Below are 26,482 nucleotides of genomic sequence, written 5' to 3'. Positions count from 1 at the left end.
ACTCATGGAATTGTTGGAAAAGCTGGAGAATGAACTTTGGAAAACAGAAGCCAAGGGAAGCTAAATGACCAAAATCATTTTTTAAGTTCTGACCTCAAGAAGAACTAGAAGTTTGTGTATACATCTTCTGGCAGTGGTGCCTCTGAAAACTGGATTCCAAACACTTCTCTCATCTGAATCACTCATTCCAAATTCGAAGTCTAATAAGAATGTCCTACTGACGAAAGTTATTATTTTGTTTTTTTAAGATTTTATTTATTCATTCATGAGAGACACAGAGAGAGACCGAGACATGGGCAGAGGGAGAAGCAGGCTCCCTGCAAGGATCCTGATGTGGGACTCAATCCCAGGACCCCAGGATCAGGACCTGAGCCAAAGGCAGTTGCTCAACCACTGAGCCACACAGATACCTCTGACCAAGGTTATTTTTGTACCAGCACTCAGGCTTCAAGCATCAAAGAGCAAATATATTTGACCTCAGCTTCCATAGTAGAAGATGAAACCATTTCTCTCACCAGATCCATATGAAATGAGTGTGATGACTGAACACCCAATATAAAAACATCAGAGATCTACTGTAGTCCCATCTCTTTCCAACATTTACATATAACACTCCTCCCATATGTATGCATTTGCATAATACATAATACTGTATTATCCCTCATCCACTTTCAAGTCCAGAATCTCCGTATGATGTTCCCTCCTCTAATTCTGTAATGATCTTGTCTCAGTAGTATGTAACCCATAAACAGAATCGTGACCTAACCACTACTACATCTATATACAACATAGAAAAGAAAAGGGAAATTATTAAATACATAAGCATATATATGTACCAGTGAGGAAGAAAATATAACTAGAGCAGGGCTTTGCCAGCATCCTTGCTGATAATTACCTGAATTACTAAAAATACAAATTTCAGGGAAGCCTAGGTGGCTCAGCGGTTGGGCGGCTGCCGTCAGCTCAGGTCATGATCCCAGGATTCAGGATCAAGTCCTGCATCAGGCTCCTACAAAGAGCCTGCTTCTCCCTCTGCCTATGTCTCGCCTCTCTGTGTGTGTGTCTCATGAATAAATACATTTTTATAAAAAAATACAAATTTCAGAACCCTATTATAGACAAGCTGAAACAATATCTAGGGTAGGATATGGGGAACAACATGTTTTGTCCCAAAGTCTCTGATTTATGTTAAAATTATGCTAAATACAGTCCTCAATTCTGCCACTGGCCATGAAGCTAGATGGTTATGACTTCTCACCACTGCCACTTATTCCCTGTTTCCTTTGTATTTGAGGATCTCAACTGGATGAGATTTACCTAGTGCATATTCCAAGGATCTGAGGCTTGAGTGGTCTTGCCTATACATGGTTGCAAATGTTTGCTTAATTTTTATAATTCAAAATGGTATTGTGAGGAGGTATTCCAGGAGATATGATTTCCCAAGCTCTAATCAGACTCCTCTTTCTACTCCCACTTCTGTGGTCATCAGGGCCAATCACCCCAGCTACTGCCATAATCACTTTTTCTAACTCCTTACCTAGAGGAACGAGCTAAAATGACCAGGTTACAATTCCCAACTTCAATGCAGAGAAAACATCATGTCCCCTTATATCCCACTCTGGGAACAAAAATTAGTACACCAAAAAAATCTGGAATCTTGGAGATGGATGGTAAACGCAGTGGAGGGTCTAAGATTTTATCCTACTTATAGGCTTGCTTGCTACAGGACAGGAGACTCCAGAGTACAAAAGACTTTATTACAGCAAAATAGCCAAGCATCAGCATATATGCACTAGTTCCTGGAGCCCCAATCCCCACAGTGATGGAGAGTGGCAGATGACACCTGTACACACATTGGGTTGCATCACAGGAGAAAAGTCCAGGGCCAAGGGCCAAGCGTTTTTTGAGCAAGCAGCAAACAAGCCAGTCTCTTTCCCCCAAAGGGAACGGCAGTTCTATTGTAGTAATGCTATATTTAAATGCCCATATGACCAGCTACAGAAATTGCTGGTTCAGGAGATAGGTAAGCCTTGCCATTGGTATACTCAGCAGTAATATGCAGGGAGGCCCAGGACCCATGGCAGATTATTTCTCCCCACAATGGTAAGCAAAACATATGAACAGTGTACCATGTAAACAAGATACTCATCCTTCTACTACTCTTTGGATCCAGTTATTCTGTCCATAGAAGAGATAACACTGAAATTGTTAAGTCATTGGGAATATATGCCAAGTCCTTTAGGACAGCATCCCAAAGTGTATTTTCTCATCCTGTTCCAAAAGTAAACCTTTTGAGGATCCCTGTGTGGCACAGTCAAGTGTCTGCCTTCAGCCCAGGCCATGATCCTAGGGTCCTGGGAACCAATCCCTCCCCTCCACCTTGCATCGGGCTCCCTGCTCAGTGGGGAGCCTACTTCTCCCTCTCCCTCTGCTGTTTCCCCACTCATGCTCTCTATCACTTCTAATCTTAAATGAATAAAACCTTAAAAAAAAAAAAAAAGTAAACCTTCAGTAGAGCTGTCCTTTATAAGACTGGTTGCTTCTGGTCGGATGGGATATGTGATAAGGCTTGCTAATGCCACAGGCATCACTACATTTTTCACAAGAGAGTGAGTTCTTTGGTAAGCACTTTTGTATGGGATGCTATATAAGGTGTATTTAGTATAAGGTATTCAGTAAATACACAGAATGTATAAAAGAAGCATGAGTCACAGAAACCAATCCAAATGCGGGTATAATTGTTACTATACAACAAGTTGTTACCTCCATTATAGTAGGGTTCCATTGTAATCAAGCCTGCCACCCAGGCTACATAGTCCTTTATCAGGGGGACAGATTGTTCACTGCAAGTAGTGGTGTTAGCCAATCTGTCTTGGCAGGGAAAAAGACTGTTAAAAATCTATGCATGTCTCCGTGCCACTGTGACTAGCGGATAGTGGGTCCAGCTGTGGTGGGAGAATGAGACTGACTGATGTCTATGAAGAGGGTCACTGTGGTCTCAAATGGTCTTCAATGATCCCCATCTGCTGGTACTCACCCTTTGTGTAACCCCTCCCTTTTCAGAGGGTGCTGGATATACTGACTTCAAATAGAGTACATCAAAAGAATACATCACTTTTAATGATAGAATACATCAAAACTTGAGATTACAAAAATCCTGTGGCTTCTACTTTAGCAGTTTCATTCTCTCACTCATTCCGTGGAAAGCCAGCTGCCATATTGTGAGATGATCTTTGAAGAAGCCCACATAGCAAGAACTAAAAGAGGCCTCTGGTCCCAAAGCCCACGAAGCATCGAATCCTGCCAATAATTGTATTAGTAAGCTTGGAGGCAGATCTTCCCCTAGTTGTGCCTCCATATGAAACTGGAACTCCAACTAAGAGCTTGACTGCAACCTCCTTTAAGACCTAGAGCCAGAGGCACACTGGCTGCTGCCTTTCTGATCCACAAAAACAGAATTTAAGACAATACCAAATTTTGGTATAATGTATTATGATGCAATAGATAAGTAATAGTAATCTTATTCTGATTAATAGCCCTTCTAAAATGGGAGCTTTATTTTATTTTATTTTATTTTTTAAGCAATGAGATCCAAACAATCTTATGTTTTGGGGTGATTTGAGAAGTCCTGTTCCAAAGAACTATTCCAAAACCTTTACAGTCCCAGTCCCTGATCACAGGACTAAGCCAGAGCCCATAAAATTATGTAGATTTTTGGCTCTCAAGCCACGTCTCCTTCCAGGCAAAGCATACGAGATAAAGTTCAGGCCTCTAAGAGGATCTGTCTTTCTCTCTTTCTCTCTCTCTCTGCTGTTCCTTGAGAGCCTCTGTTAAACGGGGCTCTAAATGCCAAGGCAGTCCATTAATAGCTGAGTCAGTATATTTAGTAAAGCCATTCTTAATCCAGCTTTGAATTTTTTTTCCTCAGTCAACCGGTCACAAAGAATTCATCATTGAACTGTAGATATAACTAAGGGTCAAAAGCATCTATAGGAGCTAACTGCTAATGAAAATTGCTTGGGTTTTGTTTCTGGACTTGTTTTGTATATACTTGCTCTTAGTGAAAGAGCTCCTTATCCTGGAGGATCAGATAACTCCCAGGTCACCATGAGAAACTCAGATTGCCCAGCCGCCTAATGTCAGACATTGCCAGCGCCCAATAGCTAGCCCAGAACTTTTCTGGAAAAAATAAGAATCTAGGGACCTACACTGTGATTCTGTAAGGATTTCCACAAGTCACATAAAGCCTCCTGATCTGCCACATATGCTCCAAACGTCATTGGAACGGTTGGAATTTATGGGCCAATTGCACTGGCCCACTTCCACTGCAGCCCGGACCAGATGGCAAGCCTTTTCTTGCTCTGCTCTTCATTCAAAATTGTCATCTTTCAGGTCATCCGGTCAATGCGTCAGAACCAACGAATTAGTTCACTGAACGAACAGACCTTAAAAAAATTAAAGAGAACTGAACAAGGAAAGAAAGGCTATTATCACACGGGCAAAAGAGTAAAAAATGTGCTTCATCTTTGCATACTATGAAAGGGATCTTTCAAGAGACCATTGTCTTAGATTGAGAGGAACACATGGAATTATTCCCTCATCCAACCTCAGTCATAATTTGGGGTTTTAAGCAGCAGGAGGTCAGGGTAGTTCCAGTCGCTCTCCTTGAACCTTTTTTTTTTTTTTTAAGATTTTATTTATTCATGAGAGACACAGAGAGAGCAGGCTCCATGCAGGGAGCCTGACATGGGACTCGATCCCCGGTCTCCAGAATCACGCCCCGGGGGGAAGGCAGGCGCTAAACCGCTGGGCCACCCAAGGATGTACCTTGAACCTTTTCCTTACAGATGGCCCGGAACCGGAGCACGGAGTTTTAGGAACAGCTCCTGAAGCCCCGCCCCGCCCCGCCCCGCCCCGCCCACCAAGCAGACCCCGCCCCCGCAACACCGCCCACCAGGCAGGCCCCGCCCCCTCCGTACCAGGCCCCCACCCAATCAGACGCAGGCCCCGCCTCGCGAGAGCTCCGCCCCTCCTGCGGGGTGGGCCCGGGTCGGCGCTGCTGGTTCCCTTTCCCTGCTGCGCCCCCAGGACTGTGTGGGAATTGGCGCCATGACTGTATCGAGGCTGGCTCGGTTGCTTGGCTGCGTCCCGGCCACCGCGTGGAGAGCGGCAAGTAAGGCGCCAGGTCCCGGGGCCGAGGTCGCGGGGCAGGGTCGCGAAGGCCCGGCGCCGCGAGAAAGTCCTCCCTCGGCGCAAGCAGCGCGTGTCCCGGGCGTCTGAAGGCACCGGGTGCTGCAGAGCTTCTCTTCTTACGGCTCGGCCGTCCAGCTCTTGGTGCCGGCAGGTCCCTTCAGCACCCCGGATCTCAGGGGTCGGACTAGGGCTAGAAGACCGCCCGGGCCCTTCCCGCCTGCGGACCTGCTTCCTTCCGGTCCCCGCGCCGGAAGGGCTTGTTTCCTGGGGAGCTCTCAGGGCTCACTAGGCTTTGGCGCCCGTGGAAAAAAATGGGAAAGAGGGCCCTTTGGGACAAGTGTCGTTCATTTACTTATTTAATTTACACCAAAAAGGATTTGTGGTAGTTTACGGTCTAAATAAATTGGAAAAGTGCAGAGGTGGGTCAGCGTTGCAAATTAGTATAATAAAGTTAGATGAAGCCAAGAATTGTTAATACAAAGAAAGAATGCATGCTTTCAGTAAAAACCGGCATTTTTGTTGGAAAGTTTTCTCAATGTTTTAGATTTAACCCAGAAAAGATCCTTAGCGTAGTTTTAATTGAGGACATCCTGGAGAAATTGTGGAAGTGGAAAAACAGAATTAACTACCCTGCGTAGTAATAGGCCCCAGATCTCTATGCAGTTTGTTTTCGGTAAACATTTCTCCCCAAACATACTACTTGTTAATTGTAAACATTTTAAATGGTCCAGGAATGAATAATAAAGGGAAAGCCCCGCCTTATCCAAACTCCACGGTAGTAACTGTAAATTTCGTTGTGTGTTCATTCACTATCCCTTTCTCACTTGTTAAAAACTTAAGAATGGAGTATTTGATACCAAAAACTTACGACACGTGTAAGTTATGAAGCAAAGCATACGAACCCATTTTCCAATTTAAGAAATAGAATATTTCTGTTACCAAGAAGTTCCCAGGATGCATCTTCCTCAGGCAGTGGGTCTTTATAGTAATAGCTTCCTGCCATTTGTACTTATTTTACTTGCTTTTTTTCAACTAACAGCTGTATTTTGAGCTTCATCCATATTGATGTGTGAGACTGTGGTTAATCATTCAGTTGTGAGACAATATCATACGGTTTTTCCGTTCTTCTCAGTGGACATCTGGGCAATTCTGGAAACACGAGGATTGGCTGCTACACATTCTTGTTACGGGTGGTCTAATACAAGGAATGGAATTCCTGGAATATATGGTATAGGCCTTTTCAGTTTTCTAATATGATGCCAAGTTGTAAAGGCATTTCCATCCCTACTGGCAATTACACTCCTAACAGCAGAAACATCAGTTCTTGCTCCGCATACTTGTCAATATTTGATAATCATCAGGAAGTTTAATTTTTGATTGAATAGGGTATTGAAATGGTATGTCATTATGATTTTGCTTCTGGATTTTGTATCCACTATCCTGGCTAAATTACTTTTCTTTCTAACTTCTCTGATTAGAGAAGTCAGACATCTTTTCAAATATTTATTCGCTTTTTTGATGAAATCTCTTCATTTTCTTAATGGATTGTTTATCTTTCTTATTTATATTCTTTACATATATTTCAATACTAAACCTTTTTTAGTTATGTAAGCGGCAAATATTCCGATTTGGGGCTGTTCTTGTCACTCCATAGTGTTTTTTTTTTTTTTTTAAAGAAAATCATATACAACAGCAGAATAAAATAATGGCTCTGCATGTACAGTCACAGCTTCAAAAGAAAGGTGTCTTTTTTTTCTTAAAGAAAGGTGTCTTTTGGCAAATAGGTAACCATAATATCGTTGTAATTTTGTATTGATCCTTTTGTTTATTGTCAGTGTTTTGTGATCTTGTCTAAGAAAGCCTTTCCTACCCTGAAGTCAGTTATTCTCCTGTTTTCTTTTCAAAGGTCTGTAGTTTTGCTTTTTGTATTTAAGCCTTTATTCTACCAGGATTGATTTTTTTTTTTAAGATTTTATTTATTTATTCATGAGAGACACAGAGAGAGAGAGAGAGAGAGAGGCAGAGAGGCAGAGACACAGGCAGAGGCTCCATGCAGGCAGCGTAACCTGGAACTTGATCCCGTGTCTCCTGGATTGTGCCCTGGACTGAAGGAGGAGCTACACCCCTGAGCCACCCGGGCTGCCCCAGGATTGATTATTGTGTATGGTGTGAGGCAGGAAACCAATTTCATTTATTTTCCATGTCAATAATCTGTTGTCCCAGGTCCATATATTGGGCCTTTCCTTCATTGATATGATGCTAACTGTCTTCAGTCAAGTTTACATAAACATATAGGCATGGGTTTATTTCTTGGCTCCCTTTTCAGTTCTGTTGATCTAATTGTCTATTCCTGTGCTGGTATCACCTGTCTTAATAACCATACCTTTGTAATAAATCTTGATATCTACTAGGGTAAATCTTCTCATTCTGTTTTTTAGAGTGCCTTGGCTATTCTTAGGTATCTGCTTTCCATATCAAATTCTTAAAAGGGAGGGCGGGGCACCTGGTGGCTCAGTCAGTTAAGCATCTGTTTTCCTTTGCCTCTGCCTGCTCCGGGCCCTGCTTGTGTGCTCTTTCTCTCTGTCAAATAAACAAAATCTTTAAAAACAATTCTTAAAAAAAAAGTTCCTGTTGGGATTTGACTAACCCTGCTCAGTATTTTTTTAAATTATCATTTTGTGATTGCTGCTTATGTATAGAACATAATTATTTATTCCTTTTGTATCCTGTAACCTATCTAAATTAGTTTATTAATGTAAACTATTTGTAGCTAGGAGGGAGAAGGTATTTTGCTAGGTAGGCACTCATATTAATGGCAAGTAATGAAAATCTAGTTTCTCACTTCCTAATATTTGTCTTTTTCTTTTGTTTTTCTGTCTTACTCAGATTTCCAGTAGCATGTTGTCGAGGAGTGGTCATCTTGTCTGTAATTGTAAAGGGAATGCATCCATATTTCAAGAGTCATATTAGCTATGGATGTGCCTTTATCAGGTTAACGAAGCCCCATGCTATGTCTAGAAGGGTTTTTTACTGTTGTTTATGTATTTGTCTGGTTTTTAAGACTGAATAAATCTTGAAATTTACTGAATTCATTTTTTTTCATCTTCTCAGGGTGATTACATCATTTTTTCCTTTAAATCTGGTGAGTTGGTGAATTGTAGATTTTACTAATGCTAAATCAATCTGGCATTCCTAGAAAATACTCAAATTGGTCATGATTATATTTTTAATATGATGTTGAAATTGATATGCTAATATTTTGTTTTGAAATTGGCCTGTAATTTTCCTCTTTTGGAATTTCCTTTTCTGCTTTCAAAGGTTAAGTTATTCTAGCCTCATATAGCGAATTCAAGAGTCTTACTACCCTTTTCTCTTTGTCATATTTTGTTTAAAGAAATTATTCATTCTTTGAGTATTTGGTATAACTTAACTACAAAACCATCTGCTCTTTGAGGGAAGATTTTAAATTACTGGTTTAATTTCTTTAATGGTTGTTGCATTGTTTATCAGCTTTTCTCTTCAGTCAGCTTTAATACATTTTTCTAGAAATCTGTTTATTTTATACACTTTCATTTTAGAGGCATAAAGTTCCTTTTTTAAAAATATCTGCTTTCATATATAATTATGTAATCTCTTCATATTATTTATTTTGTGTGCTCTTTTTTTTCTTCTTACTAGCCTAACCAAAGACTTCAGTTTTAATCTTTTAAGGGAACCAACTCTTGCTTTTGTTGATTCTCTCACTTGTATGTCTTTTATTTATGTTACCATTTTCTTCTCTAATTGTGGTTCTTTTCCTTCCATTTTCTGTGTGTCTATCTCTTTAAGACAAAACTAAAAACGTGGAAAGAGTACATCTCACATGGCTTAGTTTGGACTGTAACAACAAATTGCCATGGAGTAGGTGGCTTCCACTCCAAACATTCATTTTTCACAGTTCTGGAGGCTGGAAAGTTTAAGATCAAGATGCCAGGACATCTGGTCTCTGGTGAGAGCCTGCTCCCCGGTTTGCAGATGGCTACTCTCTCGTTGTCTACTCCTGTGGCAGAGAGCAGAAAGCCACAGCAAGCTTTCATATCTCTTCTTAAAAGGGTACTAATCCCATTCGTGAGGGTTCCACCCTCATCACCTAATTATCTCAAAGCCCCACCACCTAATATCACTGTGGGACCCAGGAAATTTAACAAAAATCCCCTACCCCTGGACAAGCAGAGCAGCACTGACTCTATTTTGTGCTGCACCCGCCTTGTGCCGACCTGCTTAGGGCACTGCCCCGCCCTAGTCAAGACCAGGGCACACCCTAATCGGAAATCGGCTCAGTGATAGGCCAGTTCAAATGGATTCTTTAGGGTAAAATGTAACTCAATCGGCCACCTGCTAGTGTCCGGACCAGCATGACTGTGCAACTTTCTGCGTATCCCATTGGCTACTGGCCCCTATAAAGTTGTTAAGCCTCTTAGTCTAGGGGTTGAAGCCCCTGCTCAGCTGTGTCGGGTGAACTTGGACCCAGGCTTGAGCTTGTAAATAAACCCTCGTGTGTTTGCATTAGTGTCGGCTCCTGGGTGGTTTCTTGGATTTGCAGTCTTGGGCACAACAATCACATTAGGGGTTAGAATTTCAACATATGAATGAGGGTGGTGTGGGGGACACAAATCTTCAGTTTCTAACACTGGTCATTTTTTTTTTTAAACATGTGCTTCTTATATGAACAACATGTGGCTGGGTTTTGTTTTGTTTTTTGGAGTCTGACAATCTATACCTATTTAACTGGAGAATTCACTTCATTTATAATCATAATTATTGATATAATTGGCTTTATTTCTACCATCTTTTTATACCTTCTATTTGTCATACTTGGTTTGAATTAAATATTTTCTTCTCCCATTATTTTTTCTCTGCTGGTTTGGAAGATATACATTATCTTTTATTGGTTACCTTTGAAATCTAAATGCATACTTAAGGAAATCTAAAGTTAACACCTTCTCCTAAACAGTACAAGGTATAAAAATGCTTTGAATTCACTCACCCTCTACCTTTGTTGTTCAGCGTTTTGGGTGTGTATATGTTGAGATGGGATTGTGGTTTTGATAAACCCACATCATAGTTTTTATTACAATTTTATACATTGAATAAAACTTCCATTTTCTCTCTATTCTTATCACACACTTCACTTTAGGATCATTTTCTTAAAGTAAATTGCTTAGAAGTTCCTTTCATGGCAGTCTTTTGTGATGGTCTCTTAGTGTTCTTTTTGATATGTGTCTTATTTTTAATCTGAAATCTGGTTTCTTTGACTTTTTGTTTTTGAAAGGTGATTTTAATGGGTATATCATTTTCTCATAGCTCTATCTTCTGGCTTCTATTATGGCTCTGGGGAAGTTACCTGTCTGTTCAGTTTTTGTTCCTTTATTAGTAATCTTTTATCTGGCTTCTTCTTAGATCTTCCTTTGATCTGGCTTCCTTGTTGGGGCTATCCATTTTACCTTGTGTCTAGATGCATTTTTTTCCCTTTAATTCGGCATTTCTTTATGCTTCCTACATCTGATGATTCCTGTCCGTGGTACTTCTTGTGGTCTTTCCACTATCTCCTTGTGGAATCATGATTAAACAGACAATTGTTAGACCTTCTCATTTTATCCTCCACAGGTTTAAACTTATTTTTGGTTATTTTCATCTTTGTGCTTTTTCTTGCATAATTTCTGAAGAACTTAATTCTAGATCACAAATTCTCTTCTCAACTGTATCTGTTCTGCTATTAGGCCTTTTATTGAGCTTTACATTTAAATTGTTGTATTTCTAAATTTGTGTTTTAAGTTGGCTTTTCATACATTTCTCCTTTTTGACTTTTTGCCTTGAACACATTAAATAGTTATCTTCTGATTTCAATATGTCAAATCTTTATGGTCTGGTCTTATTTGTTGATTTTACTAACTCTTGTTTTACTGGGATTCTCTCTTGAGACTTTAATGAGACATGGTTTGAGAGGGTATTTCTCCACAGAGGATTTGCTTCTGCTCTTGTCATGTGTCTGGAGCACTTCAACTATAGATGTGGGTCCACTTTATGTAAGATGCTCCCCTTGGGCGTTTTTGGACCATGCAAATAGTGTATAATCAGGCATAGATAGGTGTAGTCAGCCAGTAGTTTCAAAATCTGTAGAAGGGCTTCTTTTGTTTCATTTCCACTCAGAACCAAGGTTGAGATGGATACTTGTCCTTCCTTAACTGTTCTCTTCATTTATTGGAAGTTTGCTTCTAGCTCCCTGCTCTTTTGACCAGCAGCATGAACATCACCTGGACATTATTAAAATGCACTATCTCAAGTCTCACTCAGACCTACTCAGAATCTTCATTTTAACAAGATTTTTTATATGCTCCAGGTGTTTTATATGCACATTAAAATCTTAAGGCTTGGGCAGCCTGGTTGGCTCAGCAGTTTAGCACTGCCTTCAGCCCAGGGTGTGATCCTGGAGACGCTGGATGGAGTCCCACGCTGGATGGAGTCCCACGTCAGGCTCCCTGCATGGTGCCTGCTTCTCCCTCTGCCTTTGTCTCTGCCTCTTCTCTCTCTCTCTCTCTCTCTCTCTCTCTCTCTCATGAAAAAATAAATAGAATCTTTAAAAATAAATAAGTAAATCTTCAGGCTCATTTTCTCTTCTGAGTGCTAAGCCTCTAATAAGCTTTTTGTTTTGTTCAGGCTCAGAAGACTCCTCTCCCTACTGTCCTGAAAGCTCTGTACCCCAGCTCTAGGTGAGAAGGACACAGGATATGTAGTGGTTTAAGTGGTTCAGTGGTTCTCTCACTGAATGGCTTTGTTAGTTTATCATTATATACTTTCTAAAAGATTCTTTGTCCGATTAAGAAATTTTTGTGTTTTAGCCTTTTTAGATGTTTTATGGCTATGGGTTTTAGACATCTATAATTTATCAAATTACCAGAAACAGAAGTTCTGAAAAGTTATTTGTCGTTCTAATATAATGGTAATTTAGTCTTTTTTCCTTTGCTTTTATTATTATTTCAGAAGATCATCTTCTTGCTTGTAATGTACTTGTAAACCCAGTTCTAAATAGGCTTTGGATAAGGCCAAACCACCCCTTCAAGAAGAAGACATGGGCTTTATGGTGGTGATTTTCTTGTTTCTCAAAGAATGATTGTTGCTTTGTTTGTCAGCTATTGCCCTTGTAGTTGAGATAGTCAGCAGTTTGGTGAAGGCCAAAATGTAGTACTAACATTAATATACGGCTAATTTTTTAACAATCTGGGAGTCTGGGACTGACCCCCTGTGCCATAAAAAATCCACATATAACTTTTGACTTCCCCAAAATTTAACTACTGATAGCCTACTGTTGAATGGAAGCCTTATGATAATATAAAAAGTTGATTAACACATATTTTGCCTATTATATATATTATATATTGTATTCTTACAATAAAGTAAGGTAGAAAAAATAAAATGTTATTAAGAAAATCATAAGGAAGAGAAAATACATTTATAATACTGTTCTGTAAAAAATCCACGAATAAGCGGGCCTGTGCAGTCCAGACCTGTGTTGTTCAAGGGTCAGCTATAATTACTTTTGCTTCATACCTCCTATTTGATAGGCAGAATCCACAGGAGTGCTCTGGGGCTCCCCTTCACCTCTTTGCTAATCCTTAAGACCCAATATAGACCCTTTTTTCTTGATGTCTGCCCTTCAGGCTACTTGTATGTACCTCACTGCCACCTCCTCTGCCTGCTTGCTGTGCACGGAATTGTTTCCAAAGCTGTGAAGGTTGTGAGTGCCAAAGAGCACAGTGTCCCCTGTCTTACCGGGTATGGTGCAGACATGAGAGGAATTCTCCTGCTCTGCATTCTGTCACACTGTTACCTGTCTACAGAAGTAGTTCTGTTTGGGCCTCTGTGAGTCTTTTGAGAAAACTGGTCTTTTTAGCTGTTTCTTGTAACCTTTTTCCTCTAAGGTAAAGTTCCTTCAGAAATCCTCAAGGCCAGACCTACAGACTAGTTTCTCAGACTTCTACTTTGCTACTCCTCTCTGTTTTCCCACAGTACACTTGTGTTCCCATGCTTTACCAAAATCTCATTTGCACACTGACTTCTGTGTCCCACAGTTAGGCTCAAGTTACTGTTATACTTAGTGTGTGCACGTAGAGACATACACATTACTTCATTTCTCTGAACCAGCTTGCAAGGTAAGTACAAGTATCCCCATTCTACAAATGGGGAAACAGGCTCAGTGAGATATAGAAACCTTCCTAGGATCACATTGCTATTAAGTGGTGTGGCTGCTTTTGAACCCATGTGTGTGATTCTAGTGCCCTTAGATTGCAAGACCTTTTTGTGCCATTTTTACGAATTTGTGTAAACACTTAGGTATCTAAGTACTTAGATTTGGTACATACCAAGTATCTAAATACTTAGATAGTATCTAAATACTTAGATTCGGAACATACCAAGATTAATTTTTATACTGAATACCATTTCAAGCTTTGAGTTAAGAGATTTTATTTGCACAAACAAACCTAAAACAAAAAATGCTGATTTTATTGTATTGAGTCAAGATTAAGCACACAGTAGCAGGTGGCTACTAGTATCTGTTAAATACTTGGCTGATTTTTAGGCTTCAAAATGACTTATTTGATGTACATACAGTAAGACAGACTTGCTTAGTAACCAGATATAGAATCTGATCATTAGCCAGAATAGATGAAAAATCTGTCCACATTTAGAATTTAATTTGTAACTGTTAAAATTCCCCTTTATATATCTATATTATTACTGAATTATTATGACTTAGAAACAACCACTCATGCTTTATAAATGTGTAATAGATTTGTTGATGGATAGATAGTTGGACATTAGATGATGGACAGAATTGGGATATATTGATGTCACATTCTAAAGAGTCTTATATTTCAGATAAGTGGATAATTAACAAAAATTCCATGATTTGAACTGAAAATATCTTTCAACTGAGCATGGTTTATGTTCACCAAAATTTCCAGTATAATATTTTTCTAAATAGTCAACCACAATAAACCAAGATCAGATTGTTAGATGAAATATATTAATATAATCAGAAACTCATATTTCTATATTTTCCATTTCTTAAATAAAAATAAATGCTGCCTTATAAGTTATTATTACATGTTTTCCATATACAAGTGAGTATGTATATGGAGAAAACTATATTAGTTCTGTAAATCATTGTCATAGCTTTATTAAAACATTCAGTTGTGTATTTTTTTTTAATCCTTGTGTTTTGTGGGCTCTTGTATCTGTGGGAGAATGCTGGTTTGTATTCTAATTGGTCATTCAAACAATAATTTTTCTACTCACTAAGCTGTATGCAGTAGATAGGCAAATGAACAGCCTGATAAACTATTTGGATATTGTTAATGCAGTTTATATGTGATGTTAACTTTATATAATCTTACAAACAACTCTTACGTAAGTTCCAAATTGGCTGTGGAGGGTGTGTATGTATAAAAAGAGATATTTATGTACAAATATTTATGTGCATATATATCTGCATATATATGTGTGTATGTATATATATAATTTTTTAAGTAATTTCTGCACCCAACATGGGGTTCAAACTCACAACCCTGAGATCAACAGCTGTGTGCTCTATTAACTGAGCCAGCCGGGCACCCCTATATATATAATTTTTTAAAACAGAGGGTATGGTGATGTAGTGATAGCTAGAATGTGAATAAAATACATGTAATGAAAGAAAATTCTAATTATATCTAATGCTACGAAGAGCTTCCAGGTTATACTATAATGATGATATTAGATAAAATATCACAATGCTAAAAGCTTTGCGTGAATTATCTCTTTAATTTATTTAGTAACTCATAAGATAGGTACTGTTACCTTAATTTGAGGAAACAGATTTAGAAAGGCTAAGTCATTTGACAAAGGTCAAACAACTAATAAGTATTTGTATTTGTTTCTTACTGCTGCTGTAACCAATTATCACAAACTTAGTTGGGAGACAAGAAGTCTGAAATGGGTAAGAAGTCTCTGGACTGAAATCAGGTATTAGGGGTGTGTTCTTCTGGATGCTCTAGCAAGAGAATCTCTTTCTTCCCTTTTCCAACTTCTAGAGGCTGTTGAAGTTCGTTTCCTCCATCTTCAAAGCCAATAATGTCCATTAAGGCTCTCATGCTGCCATCCCTCTGGTTCTCTCTTTCAGTTTTCTTCCCCTTTTAAGGATTCTTATGATTGCAGGGGACCCACACAGATAGCCCAGGGTAATTGCTCTAGTCTAAGGTCGGTCATCTGATTGGCAACCTCAGTTCCAACTGCTACCTAAATTCTCCTTTACCATGGAACCTAATCTCTTCATAGGTTCTGTGTATGAGGTTCTGATCATCTTTGGAAGTCATTATTCCACTTACCACAGTGGTATAACTGGAACTGGTCCCCAGCCCTGCCTCTAAAGGCATTCCTTTAGGAAGTTGAAAACCCAACCCTGAGGTCATTTTTTCAGGGTGGCTTTGTACTTCTTGAACATTATCTTAACAAGGGTTGGATAACTTCCATAGCACTGAAAGTTTAGCTTTCTCTTCTCATTTATATGTTGTAAATGCCAAATACATTTCTAAATGTTTAATTGGCAGGAAAAGAGAATCATGATTAGAATTCAAATATACAAATACTAAATACAGTCTCTTGTGATTTAAATGGTAAATATTGTGATTAAAACTTTGTACTACGTAGTTACACTTAATCATCTCATTTCTGGTATTTGGGGCATTGCTTCACACAGGAATCAGTATTTTACATATAAGTTCTTTTTTTTTTTTTTCTTATAAAGATTTGATTTATTCATGAGAGACATGGAGAGATAGAGGCAGAGACATAGGCAGAGGGAGAAGCAGGCTCCATGCAGGAAGCCCAGTCTGGGACTCAATCCCAGGACTCCAGGATCCTCCCTAAGCCAAAGGCAGACCTAAAACGTTGAGCCACCCAGGTGTCCCTACATATAAGTTCTTTCCATTTTTTTTTAAAGATTTTATTTATTTATCTATGAGAGACATAGAGAGAGAGGCAAAGACACAGGTAGAGGGAGAAGCAGGTTCCATGCAGGGAGCCTGCATGGGATTCGATCCCGGGTCTCTAGGATCATGCCCTGGGCTGAAGGCGACGCTAAACCACTGAACCACCCAAGCTGCCCAGTTCTTTCAATTTTGATAACGGTTAGCTAATTTATTTTAAAGCTCTTCTTTTTAAACTGATAATATGGATTGCTTCTGAGGAAGGGAAATGCTTGTCTGGAAGATAGAAGAAATTTCACTGTATGCCCTTTTGTACTTTTTGTACTGTGATAAATGTGAGTGTATAAACTAAAAACAAATAAAACTGTTACCTTTATAGCAGAATAAATGAATAGCTCCTAATTTTCCACTGTCTCCACTCTTCAGGATCACCCCTTCTGTGTCATTCTATGAGGAAAATGAGTTCTCAAGGAGAAAAATCCAAACCTATTCAACAATCTCTTAAGAAGCCAAAGTTACCAGAAGGTCGTTTTGATGCACCAGAAGATTCTAATTTAGAGAAAGAACCACTGACAAGTGAGTATGGACATACCTCACAGATATTCTGGGTTTGATCTAGACCACTGCAATAAAGCAAATATGGCAGTAAAGCAACTCAGATAATTTTTTTTGGCTTCCCAGTATTTATAAAAGTTATGTTTACACTATACTGTGGTCTATAAGTGTGCAATAGCATTGTGTCTTACAAAACAATATATATCTCTTACTTTAAAAATACTTTATTACTAAAAATAATAGCCATCATCTGAGCTTTCAGTGAGTTATAATGTTTTTCTGGTGGAGAGGCTTGCCTCAATATTAGTGGCTGCCGACTGATCAGGGTGATGCTTGATGTAATAATTTCTTAAAATAGGACAGCAGTGAAGTTCGCCACATTGATTTATTCCTTTCATGAAAGATTTCTCATGAGATGCTATTTGATAGCATTTTAGCCAAGTAGAACTTCTTTCAAAATTGGGATCAATCCTCTCAAACCCTGCCACTTCTTTGTGAACTAAGTTCATGTAATATTCTATACCGTTTGTTGTCATGTGAACAGTCTTCACCGTATCTTCAACAGGAATGGTTTCCATCTCAAGAAACCACTCTCTTTGCTCATCCTTCAAAAGAACTCCTCATCTGTTTAAGTTTTTAACAAGAGATTACAGCAATACAGTCACATCTTCAAGCCCTACTTCTTATTATAGTTCTCTTGCCATTTCCACATCTGCATTTACTTCCTCCACTGAAGTCTTGAACCTTTCAAAGTTATCCTTGAGGGATAGAATCAACTACTTTCAAACTCCTTTTAATGTTGATAATTTGGCCTCCCCGTGAATCACACATGTTCTTCATGGCATCAAAATGGTGAATCCTTTCCAGAAGGTTTTCAGTTCACTTTGCCAAGAACCACCAGAAGAATCACCACCTATGGCAGCTACAGCCTTAGGAAAATCAATTTCTTAAATAATAAGACTTGAAAGTTGAATGCCTCCTTGATCCAGGGTCTGCACAATGGATGTTGTGTTAGCAGTCATGAGAACAACATTAATCTCATTGAACGCCTCCATCAGAGCTCATGGGGGACCAGGTGCCTTGTCAATGAGCAGTCCAATTTTGAAAGGAATCTTTTTTTCTGACCAGTAGGTCACATCAGCAGGCTTAAAATATTCCATAAACCATGTTGCGAACAGATGTGCTGTCATCTAAGCTTTGTTCTATTTATGGAGCACAGGCAGGGTAGATGTAGCATAATTCTTAAATGCTCTAGGATTTGTGGAATGGTAAATGAACACTTGCTTCAACTTAAAGTCACAAACTACATTAGCCCCTATTAGGAGAGTCAGCCTGTTCTTTGAAGCTTTGAAGCCAGGCATTGACTTCTCCTCCCAGCTATGAAAGTCTTTTTCCAATAGAAGGCTGTTTCATCCACACTGAAAATCTTGTTGTTTAATGTAGCCAATTTCATTACTTACCTCAGCTAGATCTTCTGGATCAGCACCTGCTGCTTTACCTTGTGTACTTTGATGTTGTGGAGATGGTGTCTTTCCCATATCAGCTGTTTGCTTTCTTATCATTTGTGAGTTCACTGAAGTGGCACTTTTCATGTCCTTCAGGAACTTTTCCATTGTCTGCACAATTTGGTTAACTGGTTGTCGCAAGAGGCCTAGCTTTTGGCCTATCTTGGCCTTTCAGCAAGCCTTCCTCATTAAGTTTAATCATGTCTAGCTTTTGATTTAAAGTGAAAGAGATGTGACTCTTCTTTCACTTGAACACTTAAAGGCCATTATAGGGATATTAATTGGCCTAATTTCAGTATTGTTTTGTTGTCTCTCCCAGAGAGTAGGGAGGCCTACTAGGGAGTAGGGATAGACAAAAGAATGACTGTTAAGTGGAACAGTCAGAGCACACGCAACATTTATCAGTTAACTGTTTCACTTGAACACTTAAAGGCCATTATAGAGATATTAATTGGCCTAATTTCAGTATTGTTTTGTTGTCTCTCCCAGAGAGTAGGGAGGCCTACTAGGGAGTAGGGATAGACAAGAGAATGACTGTTAAGTGGAACAGTCAGAGCGCACGCAACATTTATCAGTTAACTGTTTTATATGGCGCATGTTTCTTGATGCTCCAAAACTTACAATAGTAATATCAAAGATCACTGATCACAGAGCACCATAACAAATATAATAATAATAAAAAAGTTTGAAATATTGAGAGAATTACCAAAATATGACACAGAAACCCAAAGTGAGCAAGTACTGTTTGGAAAAATGGCACCAGTAGACTTGCTTATGGTAGGGATGCTACAATTTGTAAAAAATCCGGTATCTGTGAAGCACAGTGAAATGAAGTATGCCTGTATAATAAAGCTTCTCTTGACTCTTGAAGCGTCAGAGTATTTTAGTTATTGAGAAAAAAGAATGAAAGGAACATGTTATTATTTATAATTCTTTTTTAACAGTAATAAAACATTTCACAATGAATAAATTACCATATTGACTACTCTGTGTAGGTTTAAAAAAATAATTTCTAAGCCCCTGTTTTATTATACCCCAGTATTCACATGACACAGTTTATGAATTGAGACCTGTTTTGATGCAAATAACTTGAAAACCACTTGAGCAGACTTAAACAGAAGTAACAACAATATAGGTTGTTATTGGACTACAAGGTACACAGATGGGGTACCCCAGGGCAGTGATGCTGCTGGACCTTGGGAAAAGATGGACCTGGGGAGTAAGCACTATATGAAAACCAGGATATTCTTCTTCCTTCTCTTGTCCCTGGTTTTTTCTCTTCATTGTTTTCTGTCATCAGACTGTTCTAAATCCACTGGGCAGAAAGAACTGCTCCTAACTGCTATTCAGTTCAATAGAAGAACTAGACAAAATATAGTTGTTTAATTCTGACTCCAAATTTCTTTTTTTTAATATTTATTTATTTATTTGAGAAAGAGTGAGGGTTGAGGGGGAAGGAGAGGAAGAAGAGAATCTTGACCCGATTCCCTGCTGAGTGTGGAGCCTGAGGCAAGACTAGATCTCAGGACCACAACCTGAGCCAAAACTAAGAGTTGGTCACTCAACCAACTGAGCCAACCAGACACAACTAATTCCAAATTTCTGAAGAAGAAAGTTCATTTGCCAAGCTTGGATCCGGTGTCTATAGCTAAATCAGTCAGAGTGGCCAGTGGGATGGGTCACAGGTGGAGGCAGTTGTTCTCACCATAGCCATGTGGTTGGAGAAAGAGAAGGGAAGTTTGGAGAAAGAAAAGGTTTTTTAAGGGTGGTGCAATTATCACTAAACAGTGCTTTGTATTTGGTATATATGAAATTTGGCTCATGTCTTAAGGCTCTGTTTTTTAAAGTGTTACTTTATTTTCATTCTATACTCTTGTACCTTTGAATTGTAGAAAATGTGCAAGTATTAGCTATTCAAAAAATAACATTTTAGATAGCATAAATGTTAACATACCAGTTTGAAACTTTGACAGGGTTGCCTTGCTTGTCTAATTTTTCCATTCTCCTGAGAGTTAACCGACCTATGCAGTGAAGCATCCTGGACAAGAAGACTTAAACAGAGGATACAGGGACCTCTGTCTGGAACTCTTTAGAATATAAAAGCTTTTCTTTTTGTTCATTCAGTTAAATTTTTCAGTTTATAGTACTTTACTAAGACCAGTCTAATAATCAGATCAATCAGTCATCCAAAATGATGGAGACTTTTGAAAAGCATAATCTAAAGGTAAAAGTCTTCTTTAGTAGTTTTAGCCAAGCCCAAAAATCTAAGAGGAAATTTTTCATTTAAACGTCATACACAGGGATCCCTGGGTGGCGCAGCGGTTTAGCACCTGCCTTTGGCCCAGGGCACGATCCTGGAGACCCGGGATCGAATCCCACGTCGGGCTCCCGGTGCATGGAGCCTGCTTCTCCTTCTGCCTATGTCTCTGTCTGCCTCTCTCTCTCTCTCTGTGTGTGACTATCATAAATAAATAAAAATTAAAAAAAAAAAAAATAAAGAGTACACTCCTTGTGATGAGCACTGGGTGTTGTATAGAAGTGCTGAATCACGATATTGTACACCTGAAACTAATATAACACCATATGTTAAGTATACTGGAATTAAAATTAAAAAAAAAAAATAAACGTCATACACAAAAGTAGCAATCCCAGAAGTAAACCCTCACATACATGCTCAATTGGCTTTTGAGAAGGTTGCCAAGATCATTCAGTGAGGGGAAAAGACAGTCTTTTCTATACGTAGCACTGGGAAAACTGGATATACACACGTAAAAGAATGAAACTGGACCTTTACCTTATCATATTTGAAAATTAAATATGTCAAAAATTTATTTTTGTTAAGAGAGAAAACTATAAAATTATTAGATGAAAATGTTGGGGAAAATCTTCATGATATTGATTTTGATAGCAGTTTTATGGTTATGACACCAAAAGCATAGACAGCGAACACAGAAGTATATAAACTGGACATTATTAAAATTAAGAAATTTTGGACATCAAATGATATTATCAAGAAAGTGAAAAGATACTGTATGGAATGGTGGAAAGTATTTGTAGATCATATATCTGACAAAGAATTAATATTGAGAGTATATAGAAAACTACAACTCCACAAAAATAACTCAATTCAAAAATAGACAAATGACTTGAATATACATTTCTCCAAAGAAGATATACAAATGACTAACAAGCCCTTGAGAAGATGCTCAGCATCACTCCTTAAAAAATCAAAACTACAGTAAGATACTCCACACCAACTAGGATATTACAATTTAAGAAAAACTGGAAAACAAGTGATGGCAACGATGTGAAGAAATTGGAACCATCCTATATTTCTGGTGGGAATGTAAAATGATGCAACTACTATGAGAAATAGTTTGGCAGTTTCTCAAAAAAAGTCAGATATAGAACCTAGCAATTCTACTCCTAAGTATATATTCAAAAGAATTGAAAGCAGGAACTTAAATAGATATTTGTATATCTATGTTCATAGCAGCTTTATTCACAGTAGCCAAAAAGAAACAATTCAGATATCTGTTGATAGATAAATGGATAAACAAAATGAGTGTGGAATACTATTCAGTCATAAAAAGGAATGACATTCTGATTATGCTACAATATGGATGGACCTTGAAAACATTATGCTTAGTGAAATGAGTTAGACACAGAGGACAAATACATGATTCCACTTAAATTATGTACCTAAACTAGGCAAATTCATAGATACAAGGTAGAATAGAGGTTATCAAAGTCTAGAAGGAGGGGATCAAGGAAAAGTTTTTGTTTAATGGGTACAGAGTTTATAATGAGGATAATGAAAAACTTGTGGGTATAGATAGTGTGATAGTTACAGACCATTGAGAATATAGTTAGTGCCACTGAATTGTATACTTACAAATGGTTAAAATGATAAATATTATACATATTTAATACAATAAAAAACAAAAATGCATTTCAAAAGATAATCATCTATTTGACACAATGCTAGGTATTCATTGTAACTTTTGAGTCACTGAAATTTATGTCAAACGTACCGTCTCTTAGAAACTGGTCTAGTAAACATCACCAAACCAGCAAATGCTTTTCAATACTCATTTTATATGAACTGTCCACAAGCTTTGGCATTGTTAAATTGTAACCACTACTTCTGGAAATCTCCTGTCGTGGCTTTGGTTATGCTTTGTCCAGTTTCTCCTCCTATTCCTTGAACCATTTCTTTCTGAACTCTATTTTAAGCTCTTCTACTTCTGCTGAAAAGCAGAGATTCAGAAATCTCAGGATAGTCCTTCACTCCTGCTTCTTACCCTGTCCTGGATCCTAGTCTTGTTGATACCACCCTCTTAACATTTGTCAAACACATCTCTTATCCATCCTACCAATAAAACCCAAATTCAAGCATCTGTCGTTCTGTTGGTCTGTCTTCTTCCCTGTTTCCTTCCTTCTAGGCTTACCTCCCTGCCTCTGATACATATGTCATTCTAAGAAAAATGTATGGATTGTCACTTTGCAAAGAATAGACTTCATTATTAAGTACTATTATCTTAATAATAAAGTAGGCTTCATCAAGGTAAAAGATATCATTTGCAGCTGAGCACCCTGTTTGATGCAAAGATGAATAAGGGAAATGAGATACATAAATAACTGTGAACAAGACATTGTGTGGTAACTGGAGTAAGAGATATGCCAAAAGAAAGTTCAAAAAAAAAAAAAAAAAAAAAGGTAGAGGGGCAGCCTGGGTAGCTCAGCGGTTTAGCACTGCCATTAGTCCAGGGCCTGATCCTGGAGACCCAGGATTGAGTCCCACGTCAGGCTCCCTGCATGGAGCCTGCTTCTTCCTCTGCCTGTGTCTCTGCCTCTCTTTCTTTCTGTGTCTCTCATGAATAAATAAATAAAATCTTTAAAAAAAAAATAAAGAAAAGAGATAACATTTGAACTGGGGTTTAAAGGCACAATAAAATCATTAGTAGTTAAGGAATGGTGGGGAAATGTTTCAAAAAAGAGAAAGGTATGGTCAGAAAGGTATGGCTCAAATCTGGAAGGCTGAAGTACCAGGTTATAGCATATGGGCTTTATGCAGTGGACAGTGAGGAAAGCTCTGAATGTTTTTGAATGGAGATTATTCAGTTTTACTATAGTATAATCTGCATAAAATAAAATTCACCCATTTTAAGTAAACATTTTGAAAAATTTTAGCAAAAAAAAAAATTTAGCAATGTTTATAGTCATGTAACCAATACAACATATACAACAGTTCCACCCCACAAGGAGCCTCTGGTGCCTCTTTATGATTAGTCTCATTTCCCCATCCCCCTGGCAACCACGAATCTGTTCTCTGTCACTCTAATTTTGCCTTTCCTAGGATTTTATATAAATGAAATCATACAGTACATAATCTTTTGTGTCTGGCTTCTTTCACTTAATGTAATGTGGAAGAGGGATTCTGTTTGGAAAGATTAATTCATCTTTCTATGCAGATTAGGCTGAAGTCATGAGAGTCAGAAAACAGATAAGTTAGAAAACTACATTAGTCTAGTATGCGACTCAGCATGACTCAGGGTGGCACTAGTGAGAGTATAAAGTTTCAGAAAACTGTAGGTCATGATGAGGGTAAAAATTAGGTTGAAGAAACATGAGAGAAAAGCCTCCATAGAAGGCTACAGAAAGGAGAAGCTTAAGAGTGTGGGACTTGGAGAAGGAATGTAGTCAAGAGATAAGTAACAGAAATTGATGGCATAAGTGGACTTGAAGATCATGAGGAAAGAGGACCAAGGGCTTCTGTGTCCATAGTATGTGAGGTTACTGATGTGAGTGTTGATATGAGGGAAAATGGGAAGAGGTGAAGCTGTGAACCAAGTATTGATCTTATCCAAGAAGATAGAAGAGTCTTTATTACTGGACTGCAGAAAAGCATTGGGCAAGTGAATGGTGTAGAATTCAAAAGAGGAAAGAAAGGCTATAGAGGTTTGGTGGTAGAAGGTGAAGCTGGAAGTACAGTGAGGCACAGGGATAATCTTAACCCTTTCTTCCCTAGTGCTGTGGAATGAATTGTGTCTCCCTAAAATCCATTTTTGAAGCTCTAACCCCCAAAGTGGTGTTATTTGGTGATGGAGCCTTTGAGAGATAATTAGGTATAAACGAGGTAATGAAAGTGGGGCCCCGTGATGGAATTAGTACCCTCAGTAAGAGACAGATAGCTCTCTTTCTCTCCCTGCCTGGTGAGACACAGTGGGGAGGAGCTATCTACAAGCCAGGAAGAGAGTCTTCACCAGAACCCAGTCATGCTGGCACCCTGATCTCAGACTCCTAACCTCCAGAACTATAAAAAAGTGAATTCCTATTGTTGAAGCCACTCAGTGTAGTAGTATGTTATGGCAGCCCAAGCTGACCAAGAGATTCAGTGAGCCCCAGAAATATGGGAGACAGCAGAGCTTCCCTTCGAGACTTTCAGATGTAGTCCAAGAATGGAGTTCTTCAGAAAACAGAATGATAGATGGGGAAGAGTTCATTCACAGTAGAGAAAGAATTTTAAAAATAGATAAATATTTGAAAAATTTCCAGGTAATTCTCTATTTTCTTTTTCCTAGAGAGGTACTACATGATTTTAGTGATGTTCATTTAGCTCTCTAAAGAGACACAGTTTAAGAATTGGGTTTCTTGGGTAGCCCTGGTGGCACAGCGGTTTAGCGCCGCCTGCAGCCCGGGGTGTGATCCTGGAGACCCGGGATCGAGTCCCGCATCGGGCTTCCTGCATGGAGCCTGCTTCTCCCTCTGCCTGTGTCTCTGCCTCTCTCTCGCTCTCTCTGAATGAATAAATAAATAAATCTTTAAAAAAAAAAAAGAATTGGGGTTCTTTTTCTTTTTTTTTTATTTTTTTTTATTTTTTTTTTATTTTTTTATTTTTTTGGGGGGGTTCTTTTTCTAATAGCCGTTTCCTCTCCTGCTCTTCCTGTATACAGAGCAGTAGTTTATGGGCCGAGAACAAGCCTGCAACCAGAATGTCTGAATTCAAACTCAGTTTTACCACATAGTAGCTGTGTGACCAGGAACACCTTTCTGAACATCTTTGTGCCTCGTTTTCCTCATCTGTAAAATGGAGACAATAATTGTTCCTGTCCCATAGGATTATCACAAGGACAAAACAAGTTACTATGAATAAAGTGCTCAAAAGCGGGCCTACCTCAGATAGATGGTCCAGTTATGAACGCACTGTTGATAGTAACAGCTGTTATGTCCATAAATGGCAATATCAGCTAAACATTTGCTGAAGCCAAAACCCTATAATAAGGAGCAACAGTACACGTTGCTAAAATTAATTGAGCATTTTTCTGTACCCGGCACTGAGCTAGATTCTTTACATACATTTAAACATGTTGAAATGTTTAATTCTCAACATACTAAATCAGGTATGATTGTTATACCCATTTTACTGAGAATAAGACTGAGGCATTGAGCCAAAGTATTCTGTTTCAAAACCTTTCAAATCCTATGGATTTGTACTCTGTATTCCCTAAATTCCTTTCCTTCTCCTTTAATCCGTCAGCATATATGCAGCTACTCCCCACACCAAGGCCTGAGAACACCCAAGAATTTTAAGTATTTAATGTAGGTAATAAAATTCATTGAATATGGTAATTGTATCTTGTATCCTGAAATAATTTCTCAAACTTAGGAAAAGAACTATATTTACAGTTCATTTAAGACTGCATAGTAATAATGTAGCCAGTATTATCTACTATAACCCTGTCTTCAAAATTGGCCATAATGCCTTTCTCTACTGACTACTGTTTCTGCATCTTCTGTTTTTCTTTAGAATTTCCAGATGATATTAATCCTGTTACCAAAGAAAAAGGTGGACCCAGAGGCCCAGAACCTACCCGATATGGAGATTGGGAACGAAAAGGACGCTGTATTGATTTTTAAACCACATATTAACTTCAGTATCTTTCTCTGAAATGTACATTTGAATTAATTTATTTACAATTATTTTCTTTCTGTATGTCCTTTAAGCCATTTAATTTCCATAGTGTTTTTTAAAAAATAATGCCTTGAAAGAGAATATACTGCTATAAATTAAGAAAGGGGAATAGTTCTACATTAGCACATTAATTTTAATTTAAATATATTGGAGTATATAAATGATGATTAGAGCTGCAAACTCATTTTATCACATTTCAGTTTAATCAGCTACTTATAAAATGCAAATGTAAATAAAATAAGTTTTAATGA

The 26,482-nt window shown here is 38.4% G+C and overlaps 1 protein-coding gene across 1 annotated transcript; it reads left to right on the top strand.

Annotated features, from left to right (window-relative positions):
- The first annotated feature begins 5,019 nt into the window (after positions 1–5,019).
- On the top strand, positions 5,020–26,482 carry SDHAF4 (succinate dehydrogenase complex assembly factor 4). The gene is made up of 3 exons (XM_041767430.1): positions 5,020–5,173; positions 16,623–16,772; positions 26,067–26,482. Exons 1-3 carry the CDS (start codon positions 5,110–5,112, stop codon positions 26,174–26,176), a joined length of 324 nt encoding a protein of 107 aa, XP_041623364.1. The 5' UTR covers positions 5,020–5,109; the 3' UTR covers positions 26,177–26,482.

The sequence above is a fragment of the Vulpes lagopus genome, chromosome 1, assembly GCF_018345385.1.
Source record: "Vulpes lagopus strain Blue_001 chromosome 1, ASM1834538v1, whole genome shotgun sequence".
Taxonomy (NCBI): Eukaryota; Metazoa; Chordata; class Mammalia; order Carnivora; family Canidae; genus Vulpes; species Vulpes lagopus.
The sequence above is the reverse complement of the archived record's forward strand: the minus strand, read 5'-3'. Positions and strand labels throughout refer to the sequence as shown.